Raw genomic sequence first — 12047 nt, 5'->3', positions numbered from 1 at the left:
GCTCAGGGCTTTGCACCTGCTGGGGCCGAGCTGAATGGTTTCTTCCTGCGTCCTTTCTCATGGCTGCTCACATAGGGGCCCCACCTCGTCCCAGAGCCCTCTGTTCTCCTGCCGTCCGGCCCACTCCAGTAGTTTTCATCCCCAATGAGACAGCAGTGCCCAGCTTCGCTGAGGACACCGGTTCAAGAAATACGGCCAAGGCTTGCAGGATACGAGCCTAGACTTCTATCACTGCTCCCACTTTGGAAGCCTAGCACCTCTACCTGTGCAGAAGGAGGCACCCAGATAAACGTGAGAGGAATTGAAGACGCCTGGGAGAAGCAGCTGTAAATACAGAGAATTTTATTTTATTTTTTTTGCTGACATACTATGAGGCAAAACAAAATTGACACCATACAAAATAACTTTATAAAATATCATTCACATCATATTTTATCAGATTTACAGCATTCTGTGCATGTTAAAGGTTATGTAAGGAGGTGAAAAAAACAACACTATGCCAAACTCTCAGTATTAGTTTATATACACACAGTAAGAAACAAAACAAATAACTGTTAGGGTTTCCATGAATTTATTGCAAAAATAGTGCAAACTACTTAACCTAGTAAGCTGTAAAACAAACTCGAAAGGACCCAGCGAAGCTTAAACATGACAAGAGGTGCTCAGTGCCTCGGCCGTCAGCTTTCTTCACCAGTTTACCTTTTGTCAATTGGGACCACTCCCCCTCTGTTCAGTTTAGGGCGAGTGCTGGGGAAGAGAGAGTTGGGGAGACTGGCTCTCCGGGGAGACCAGACTGACCTGCTGCCTAAGGCCAGTGACTCCTTTAGGGTCATGCTACTTAATGGCAACTGTGTGAGGTCTGGTGTTGAAAACATTTAGGACGCCACGATGTGGACGTGTGACCTTAGCGATGAGTTACCCGACGCCCGGTGGCGTGGAGAAAGAGTCACGAAAGCAGCATGAACAGAGAGGCTCGGGACGCTGTTGTCGGACACACACGGCGCCCTTTTCCTCCGGTGTGTCTGGTAACGTGTTAGTGTACTGGTGGGCAACCTTTGAACCAGATACTGAAGTTAAAAAAAAGAAAACAAAAACAAAACGATACTGTATCCCTCACAAGGGTAATTTCAAAATTTCTTTCAAGGATCTACTGGGTTCCAAAAAGCATATATCTAAACAAAATAATAAGAGCAAAACAAAATGCTACATATAAAAGCTAAAGAAACAAAATGCAGCATATTCAGGTTCTTTTTCTTGAGGTACCTATATAAATTGAACCACCTGCCCCAAAGTACTCTTGTTAGGTAAAAAAACAAAATGCTTCCTGGTGAGCCAATCATAGGGCATTTATTATTATTGAGAAAGTGCAACAAGGTCCATCCTTAGATGCAGCACGCTAAAAAGGATGGTTCGCGCTTTACAAAACACAGCGTAAGGGTCCACCTGACAGGAGTTTCAAACGAAAACATCAAACTAGAACCATCCCGTTAATTCCGAGACCCTGCAGCAAAAAGCCTCCCAAATCAACTTTTCAATGTTTTGCCACTAAGGAATGTTGGTTCTCTTGTAAAATTCAGAGATCTTTTTAAAATAGTAAAACTATATATAGACTACAGGAAAGATCCCGAATTTTTATTTCTTAAATTGGTAGAAAATCAGATTCTTAAGACTCCAAAATATTGTGTTACTCCAAAGGATTAAGTTAAAAAAGATTGCCATAGTAGGAAAAGTCTAGAATTGTACACTGCCGAATAGAAAAGCACGGAGTCGTCAGAGTCCTCTCGTTTCTCACCTGCTAGAAAGCTTCCCTACCGTGAGGACACCGGGGGCGGCGGCTGCTGCTGCTGCTGCATACAGACCCCCGCCCTCTGTCCGCCTCGCTAACACCTGTGCCAAGTCAGGAGAGACGACACTGACAACAGTCCGTTTGCTGCTTCTGAAATAAACTATATGCCAGAGGGAGAGGGGCCCAAATGGCAAAAAAGAAAAAAACAACAACAAAAAAGCAAGGACAAAGAGGACACGTGAGCTGTTTTGGGTGGCCCCTCGTTGGCACAGAAAAGGAAGTGACAGCTATAAATATGTGCATAGAAGAGTTTGGAATTTGTTTGTAAAATGGTTAATAAACTTTCTCTTGGACTTTTTTTTTTTTTTTTTGTCTTTTCACAAGAAGGCAGTTGGGATTCCAGTATATGTTAGCGGCCGGCTCGGTGAGGGGGAGGGGGAATTATCAAATATCATGGCCAATTGGGCTTCCCCCCCCTTTAATATATTTCATTTTATACTGATTCCCCCCCCAATGCATCAGGATTCAACACAAAAGGCACAAAAATAAATAAAAATATTATTAAATAAACGGAAATGAGGATTTCAAGCTTCATGTGGAGTTATCTCTCACTGTTTGGTTACGTTCTCCAATTTAATTTGACAGACTTAGTAAATAGCACCCAACTATTTAACTGAGGTAGATCCACATTGTAAAAGAAAGCTGGGTCCCCTCCATTTTATGCCTAAATTTAAGATACTTTCATAAAAACAAAAACCCACGTAATCATCTATATGCAGAAGTGACGGCGCTGGCACTGCCTGAAGCAAGCTTAGAACACGAGCAAGTTTGCAGGTAAGACTTATGCCCAGATCACACCCTTCGTCAGCCATAAATCCACCTCAGACTGGAGGGGGAAAAAAGTTCCAAACATTTAAAAACAACCCTGAAAAAGCCTCAAGACTTTCAAGAACAGGTCTTTTTTTGACTGACTGCCACAGAAATGCACAATGGTCCATCTTCATCAAACGATGGCAACAGCCAGAGAGAGAGAGAGGGAGGGAGGGAGGGAGAGAGAGAGAGAGAGAGAGAGGTGTATCGCTTAGTTTCCCTTTGTAACTCTGGAGAAAAGACTTGCTGAAGGATGGCATCGCATCTTGATCTGGACAGTTTAAACTCACTCTGCCTAATATTTTTGCATACTCAAACTGAAAAATTGGACATCTGATTAAGGCTTAATTTAAAGTGGCATCGCCACCTGGCATCATGCAAGCATGGGACATCCTCCAGACACACAGGAAGGCAAGTAAACTCAAGACAAGGACAGGAAGCCTCCGAGTTGTGTTGACCGGGTCCTACGATTTTATAATAAAGTTTACAATTCATGGAGCCAATGAAAAGTTATATAGAGAGGCCAACGGCTATAAATACTAGCTTATACAGAAACTGTCGATTTACAAAACAGCACTGCACGGCTTCCACTGCAAGTACAAGACGTCGTGGTCAGGCAGACACACGCAGGCGCGAAGCGTGCTCACAGACGGGACGCGGGAACCACCTGCAGTGAGGCCCTTGCAGCTGCTCGGCTTCTTAGAAAATAGTAAACTTTAAATGGTCGTAATACATTTTGATTCAAAATGTTTTCTTAAAGTGTTTTATTGTGTGTGTGTGTGTGGGGGGGGATTAAGAAGGGGTAAGATCTATCTAGGGAACTTTTTGAATTCATTTTTGGTTCTTTTTCAATTATTTTATAAAAATAAAATAAAACTAGAAAAGTTGATAAAACTCAGGGTTCAAACCCCTCAATACATATTAGGTTAAGTAATCTGAAGTGTACCAGAGGTAAGAAAATTCTGGATTTAGACTCTACATTCTTTTCTTGTATTTAATGAGTAATGAGCCACTTTGCTGCACAGAAACGAACAATTATTCTCTTAAAACTTTTTAAAAAGTAAAAACTCACTTGCCTCTACAGTTATAAAACATGAGTTCATACCTTCAACAACTACATTAAAGCCACTATCAAACTCAGGACTCAAATTTCAAATTTAGTGCTAAACTACATACTTCCAGGCTTTTAGTCAGGTGCGTATTTGGCTTTGAAGAGGAACCCAAACTTCGGATGTGTCGTCCCCCCTGCAGCCAGTGCCGCTGAGAACGGAGGGGAGGGGCTCCGGGTGAGGGGAGGGCCAAGAGAAGCCATCAAGGCGGCTTGTCTATACACTGTGAAATACCATCAGATTATCTCCCCCGCTTCAAACCTGTAAGGTCACCACAGGGAAGGGTGGTTTTTAATTAGATCATCAGCCAAGAAAGTGCTCACTACCTGGCCAGGAGCAGTGAGAGCTACACATTGCATTGTAGGTGTGTCCAAGCTGTAGTCCTGTGTGCGCAGCCCAAGCTGACAGCCACACTCAAGCAAGCAGTCTCCCGAACGTCACAAGCAACACTAGCGGAACCTTTCCCCGGCCAGGACAGCAGGACCGGATAACACCTTACAGCTGAGGGCTCCACACACGTTTCACAAAGAAAGATTCCAACTCCTCGGAAAAAGGTCCAAAACACTAACCACGCGTTGAGTGACTGAACAAAACCACCAGGCTTCGCTTATGGTCGTGGTCAGAGCCAGGCTAAGGTCTCCCTGGGATCTCTGCAGGGGAGGCCTTGGCCGGGGCCCGGGAGAGATCACGCGATGGGAACATCACGTTTTCTGACACGAGACAGCACGCACGGGCACGGCAGTCCACCACGTCGGGAGCTCAGGAGCGGAAGCAGCGCTGAAGGCAGAAGGTGGATGGCTGACTTGGGGGACGGTCCAGGCTTACCGCCCAGTGGAAACGCAGCCCGGTGTGGTTCTGCAAGGACACTGTGGACCTGACTTGAAAGGCACAGAGGCTGGGACTGGGTCTTCCAGGACACGCGTGGTCTAGTCCCAATAGAGACCGGAGGGGCCTGCCTCCTGCCGCCCGTCAGGGTTGTCCCCACCCAGCCTGGTGGTGTGGGCTCTTGGGGTCACCCCGTGACGGGCGGGCCCTTGAAGACTCGGGGTGCTGAGTGAGGCTGGCATCCACAGCTAGCTCCTGCAGTCACTTGAGGGGAAGAGTTAATATTTGGTGTTTCAGCTTTAACTCTGCACTGCTTAAATCCAGGGGGCTTGAAGAAAGTAGCTGATTCAGCCCCTCCACCCATAGGAAGGGGGCGGGGCAAGGGAAGGACTCAACCCTCGGATCACACCATCCCAGGGGATTTCCGGATCCCAGTAGTCTAGAATTTTCCCCATCAACCAGTAAGACAGAAAAGTTAACAAAAGCACCAATGACCTTCAGTTCTCCTTTCTGAACCATCTTTCATGAAAGTACATGTGGCGGGTTAGACCCACCTCTGGATTCTGGAGACATGCGCTGAGACAAGTGGCTGACGGGCAGATCCAAGGTCATCGGTCCCCATTACGGAACCGAGCAGTGACCCCTCAAACACCCCAGACGGGGTCCTGGCTGAAAGTGAGGCTGGCCCAGAGGACCCAAGCAGCCCGGACAGCCAGCAGACACATGGGCACACACCCAGGTGCCCTGGGGCGGGCAGCGTCCCAGCAGAACGACAGACCACAAAGGACACTTAGCTCTTTTGGAGTTCAAGCACGCCAGGTAGCTGGAGGAGGATCACCCCTCAAACGGTGAGGGGACAGACAGCTACTCCCATGTCGTGAGGTGACCGGAACTCTCTGCTCTAAAGCCAGTGGGTGTCCAGTAGGAGAGCAGAACTTCCCTCCACGCACCCAGATACCCTGTCACTGCAAAACCACCTGCCTGTCCCTCCAGGACAAAAGAGCAACCAAGGGAGTCCCTCAGAGCAAGTGGGGACCTGCCGAGGGGGGGCACACACGGAAGCCAAAGAGAAGACAGGAGCGAGGAGGCAGAGAATGAGGGCTGGCCCGCCGCAGGGCAGGGCGAGGACGTCTCCACAGCACAGGGACAGATCGCTCAGGGGCACTCAGAGTCCTGGCCGACGCCCAGGGCAGGCTTCCGCTGAGCTGGCATCGGAGGACCCAGGGCATGGGAAGTCCTAACTCCCCATGTTCCTTTCGAACATAGCGCCGTGGACTTGAACTGGACATTCTGCTTGGGAACCTCAGATCAGTTTTAAGCAGGGAGTGCTTAAAAGGTTCAAGGTCAAAGGTCGGCTGTGCCTGTACTATGGTTCAAACCTTAGAGCTGCTTTAAATGTGTGTGACTTGCGGCAGAGTGGGTGGCCACACAGTGTGGTGAGCTCACAGAGGGTGGAAGAAGGAGGAGGGGGCAGAGGGAGCCGTTTCCAAGCCCAGGGAAGTGAAAGCAGAGGACAGGGCTTCCTTCCACGGGACAGGAAGTGAGGAGCCAGGACGGCGGGCCGGTTCCCCCACGGCCCACGAGGAGACGCCTGCCCACCACGGGGGTCACAGTATGGCACGCAAATGTTCAAGCCAGCACGGTACAGAGAGATGTTCACAATTCAGTTTATTCGGGCAACATTTTCGTTATTTTCAGGGTGGGTACCTACACATAAGAGTGAATATGAACCTACAAAGAATTCAGAGGTAGCCTTTTTCTGCGTTTCTTTTTTGTTAACGACAAGGTATTCAGAAACCACTTTCTGTAGTGTTTTGGCTAAGCCAGTACATTCACTGAGGACAGTAACATGGCAGACGTACCCAGAAAAGCATCAAGTGAGGGCCCCGTGGCAGCACCGGCGTGCCTGTCACCCTCACCCGGGTGACTGCGAACGGTCGCACACTGGGGGTTGGAGCAAACACGACTAAGCTAGCGACAATCACAGACTAGAGAAACAGCGCTGGTTTTGACACAACAGTGGCCCCATGCCTTTAAAACGGGAGCTGGCCGAGGAGAAGCAGGGGGTGCTTGTACTCTCCGAGCATGGGCCACACGGGTGGCTCACCACCGAGCCCGTCAGACGCTGGGCGGGACCAGGGGAAAATGCTTTCGGGGGTTGTGGAAAAAAAAACACAGAGATTTAAAATAAGCCACAAGAGTGTTCCGAGGATTGACAAGTAATCCTCTTAGGATTCAATCTTCCGACCTCAAGGAGAACGAACACACACTCCTTTCTACAGATTACAAACACGGCCTTTTAGGAACACGAGGAAAGAGGCTAATTTGTCCTTCATGAATGGTCAGCAGACACAAGGCTACAGCACAGAACCAAGTCCACAACTCGCAACACGTAATACTGAAGAACGTGACAGTGCCACTAAAAACAAAGCAATGTTTGCATTCATGTCACCTCTGCTAACCCTAACCCTATTTACAATCGCTAAACAAGTACAGCAGGTGCAAGGTTGGACATAATTCAAAAGGATGTTGTCAAAATCAGTGCAATTATTTTGAGTTGAAAATTTGCCTTACCAAAAAAAAAAAAAAAAAAAAAAAAGTCAGCATGTGTGTGGGACACGGACAACCCCATGACACAAAGTCACACGTGTGTGCGGTGTCTACACTGAAAACGTCACAGCAGCTGAAGCAAGAGGGAATATTCTCAGTTACTTTGGGGAAGGATTTAAAATATAAATAAAATGAGTTGCATTCTTGAAAGTGAGGCGTACGCACACCGAGGAAGTTTCTGTCCACTGTACATTCCTCTTCTCGTGAGCGTGGAGGAGAGATGAGTCAGAGGTCACAGGGAAATTTCTATGGCTTGTCTGGGCCGCCGGGATTGTCCACTGTCGGGATTATGTCAACTTCTAAAGTTCCTCCTAATGGAACTGCCTTAGGTATAGGAAAAATGCCCATGAAAATCCTTTTAACTGTCCAACAGCTCAAAGTCCCATTAAGAACCACCCCCACATCCTAACAGCTCCGGGGAGGCAAGCCAAGTGCTTCCATGGCATTGGGCAGAGAAGCTGTCCCAGCCCCGCAGGCCTCCTGGGGACAGTCTGGTGTCCCAACTGCATGACGCTTGGCTCGTCCACCCTTCACATATTGTATCAAATATATAATTTGACTGAGAAAACGGCCTTGCAAAAATAATATTTAAACCACCCCACAGACCAATGTAAAACTACAATGCTGCATCTATAAGAAAAAACAATTCATCCAGAAAAATTACATTTGTGGCTTTCAAAAATAAATCATCCAGCAAACCTGAAGGTAGGCATTAGGCAATTTATAAAAAGCTGGGGAAAATAGTCTCCACCCTATCTGTCAGGTACCACATGCACTGGACTATCCACCGGCCAAATCAAACCAGAGCAGAAAGGCAAAAATAAATAGCAACATTTGAATTTAACAACAATAAGAACAACACATAATACAACACCAATGACCCCCACCTGCCCCACCCGCTGGAGGGACTGAACTCAAGTCCTCTTTTCTAGCCAGCACTCAGTAACCAGGGGCCGTCAGGGACAGAGGCACTCTCGGCCAACCCCAAACAGCACAGATGTCACTCGATTCTGACAGTCCCCTCTTGGGGCCAGGCCCCAGCCAATGGTCGTCTGTGGTGCACATCAAGGAGAACATTTACTTGAGGGAGTGTGAGGATAATTCCAAAAAGCAACATAATCTTGGTAAGAAAAGGCAGACCCTCCTATGTAAGTATCCAGTAAGTCAAGTGTATGTGTGAGGACTTTTCAAAACAGAAAACCTGAACCCAAAACAAGATAAAACCATCACTTTCTAAGAGGATAGCCATTCTCAGTTTTACCGAATTTATCTGAGCTAGGGAAATACAGCTTATGGTACAATAACGGCATGAAGACCTAGCGTCACCCAAGGGCTCTTCTGCAAAATGGCGACTTGGACGGCTTCCTCGGGGTTCTCTAGCCTGGGAACTCGTCCAACGCAGCGGGTGGTGGTGGGGGGATGGGAATAGACTGATTTTCCCCAGAATGAATATTTTAAAATATACTATGACGAGGACCAAGAGAAGAATCTAATTGCGAGAGCTCTTTTAAAGAGATGAGATAAATCCCAGTTTCTCTTTGATATGAATCCCGATTTCTACATCATCATTTCATCTTCACATTCAGTTTGCTTCAAGCAAGGCACACCTTACTAACGGTAGGGGTGGGGGAGTCAGCCGCCAAATGCAGGAGCCCCTCCTTGGCCTGGGCCTAAGGTAGCCCTCAAGGGGACAGCGAGGGGCCCCCTTCTGGCTTCCAAACGAACCGGGCCTGGACTGGTTCTACTGCACTGTGAGGTCTTACGCCATCAGAACTCAAAATTTATCCTAATAACGGGACATGGGGGAGGGGACCGGTAGAAATTTGGGAAATCTGTTATTTACCTGAGAGAGTGTACCTACGGCCATTCGAATTCGGAACCATCAGACGTGTACAGAGGCGCGCGGCCGACCCAGAGGGAGACGTGTGGTTGGTCAATGCCTTCAGTATGCAAAGTTTCACAGAACAAGCGGGGGGCTATGTAGAAAGTACCTTTCACAAAGTCCTTTGGCCCACCGAAAAGAAAACTGCCTTCAAAATAAAATGTTTAAAAAATTTAGGTCTAGTTTTCTGCCAGCCTGCCTGCAATCTATTCTAGGGTTTAGCTTAGAAAACGTCTCCCTCTGTCGCCAAGGAGTTCCTCCCTGCTGGGCCCTCCATGCTCTAGGGAAAAGCCCTCTCCAGAAAGCTCTAGACTGCCGGGCGGGTGGGGGGGGGGTCAGACCTCGGGCAGCCCCGGACCAGGAGGTTTACAGCGAGGCCTGGGACCCTGCATTTTCCCTGCCACCACAGTCGCCCTCCCACCAAGATCCTGTCATGTGTGCTAGAAAGACACACCTTCGGGACACCCAGTTTGAAGAAGACCTTAAGAATGGCTGAAAACCAACCTAATTTAAGAGAGTATTAGTGAAGATTCCCTCCTCAGCTTGGAGGCTCCCGGCAATCTAAGCAAAGAGTGTAACCAGCGTCCTTCTGAACACAGGAGAAAGTGCCACTTGCCAATGAAACCACAGGGAACTGCGACATTTCTTAGAGCACAGGCTTCTGCCATTTAAGAAGACAGAAAGTAGATACAGCAAGAAGAGACGAATGCCATTAATGAGACACCCACATGCACGCACAGACGCACACACGCACACACCACTCTGAGTAGACAGCTTAACAAGGACCAGTCACGCTTCGTCACTGCTGCCAGAATCCAGGCCAGGTGTCCACGAGGGCCGCGCCTGTGGCCGGCTCCCTGGCCCCTCTGCTCCGCGGAGTAGGGACAAGGAGACAGGTGGGTGCTCCCTCCAGCAGAGGCGCCCCTGTCAAGACTGTCGTCCACCACGGCATCAGAGAGGTAAGTGTCTGGCCGGCTGGGGAGTGTCCGTCAGCACAGACAGGAAGCCTACAGAGCACAGAGCAGCACGGGGTGGGGGCGGGGAAGGTTCCTCTCCTTCCTCGAGTCTCTACAATGAACGTGGACTTGACTCTCAGTAAACACTGCCTACGCGGACGAAGAGCCCGCTCAGCACAGTCAGGGCTGCCTGTTGTGACCCTTTCCAAGTTGTCCATGGTATCACTCTTAGTGCAATGCTGTCTAGCTTGGCAAACCCACGCCCGAGCCCTGAGGGCAGGTCCCAGCGGGAGGGGCTTGGCCCTTGCGCTGGCTTCCGAGGGCAGGGCCCCGTCGCTGACCGCTGGCCTCACGCCCAGCCCGGAGTCCTCCACCCAATGGCTCTCTAACGTGTTTCAGTGCATAGATCCTACGAGACTTGTCACACAGAATCACACGCAGAGAGGAGCACGCTCGGATGCACGTGGACTGGCTTCCCGGGAACAGAAGGACACATACATTCCATTTGTGCTTAATCGGCTGAGCGACACACGGGACGAGGAGGCAGAAAGGGCGGTGAGTGCAGCTGCACGCGCACCTGGTCCCCAGCCCCCACACAGGTACAGGCGCCGGTCTACACTGGGGGGGGGGGGGGGCAGGTTGCTGAGTCACAGTAAGTCAATTGCATACTCCTGTACTTAAGCACTGAGAACTACGAGAGGCGGTCCAGGCTCCGGGCTCCAGAACACGCTTGATAGGCTGAACAGATCACAAGCACCCCGTAGTCAATAAAATGAAAAACAGCATCTAGCTATCACATTAATACTGCAAACCAGATATATATATTTTCTTTCTCTCTTACATTAAAGACATATAACAGTGAAAAAAGGATTGTACTGTATTTATCGCCACAGACCCGTATTCTTTAGAAACTTTGGAAAATAAAATGTCACAGTCCGATAGGACAAATCTGAACGATTAGACTGTCGGCATATTATTGTCTTTTTTCTTTTTTTTTCTTTTTTAATAAATTTTTATTAAAATGGCACTTGTCTGCCAATCTCTCTGGACCTAGAAATGTTGTAAACGCGCGTGGCCCCCTGCCGTGTCACCGCCGCTCCTCTCAAGCCGCGTGCGAGGCGGCCGTGGCGGGACGAGGCCCCACGGGGGCCCGGGCACGGCCACCTGCCCTCGGGTCCCGAAGAGCTGTGTGAGCCAAGTCAGGAGAACAACGAGTGTCGCTGCGAGACAGACTTTAGTGAACATCAGGATGGTCAAGGCTTTAAAACCACAATTGTTTTGTGTTGCTTTCTCGTCCTCAGAGAACGTTCACAGCTAGTTTGAGCCCATCAATTTCACATAGAATCATGTGTTAAAAACAAGTAAAATCAAATGACCAAATAAATTAAAAATGTTTTAAAGCCCTGAGTTCATAAGACTGCTTTTAGGAGATTTTTAGGAAACAAGGGACTCTTATTTTAGTAAGCAGCTCATAGATTTTGGCAAACCATATTTCCTACGACAATGGGGTCTCATACAGGTCTGCAGTTCAAAATCCAAGTTTGAAATCTGGGACGGAAGGCATTCTGGAAAATGGAGATCTACGAAAATCAATGATGTCTCGTGTTGAATGCTGGCTGTCACGGAAGGGCTGGGCATCTGTTGGTCTGAGTGTAGCTGGTCTCATGTGAATCCAACTCGGCACACAATCGTAAACACGACCACACGTCAAGCAAAGTACATGGTGCGCAGCGTGTCCTGGTGAACCTGGACCGCCTTGGCCAGCGCCTGATGGTCTCGGCCGTTACTCTGCCCGGAGGTATGGCTTCCTTCAGCACTGCGGGGACAGGGGGACACAGAGAGTGCAGCCTTGGATGCAGCACGAGGCAGCACCCTGACAGCGAGGTCAGGGCCACGCACCAGACACCCGAAGCTGGTCGCCCAGCTAGCAAGCGGCAGCGAAGATGCTGGCGTTTGGGAGAACGGGCCACAGCGGACCCCAGCCACTGCTTCCCACTTTGAAAAAGCAG

General features: G+C 48.9%; 1 protein-coding gene across 3 annotated transcripts in view; it reads right to left on the bottom strand.

Annotated features, from left to right (window-relative positions):
* Positions 1 to 2201: 2201 nt before the first annotated feature.
* Positions 2202 to 12047, bottom strand: part of AGO2 (argonaute RISC catalytic component 2) — a 100296-nt gene continuing 90450 nt past the window's right edge. For all 3 annotated transcript variants that reach the window (XM_066265603.1, XM_066265601.1, XM_066265602.1), the window contains one exon: positions 2202 to 11854. In XM_066265603.1, coding sequence (XP_066121700.1) covers positions 11746 to 11854 — 109 coding nt within the window. In that variant the 3' untranslated portion in view covers positions 2202 to 11745. The remainder of the gene's footprint in view (positions 11855 to 12047) is intronic.

The sequence above is a fragment of the Saccopteryx bilineata genome, chromosome 3, assembly GCF_036850765.1.
Source record: "Saccopteryx bilineata isolate mSacBil1 chromosome 3, mSacBil1_pri_phased_curated, whole genome shotgun sequence".
Classification (NCBI taxonomy): Eukaryota; Metazoa; Chordata; class Mammalia; order Chiroptera; family Emballonuridae; genus Saccopteryx; species Saccopteryx bilineata.
The sequence above is the reverse complement of the archived record's forward strand: the minus strand, read 5'-3'. Positions and strand labels throughout refer to the sequence as shown.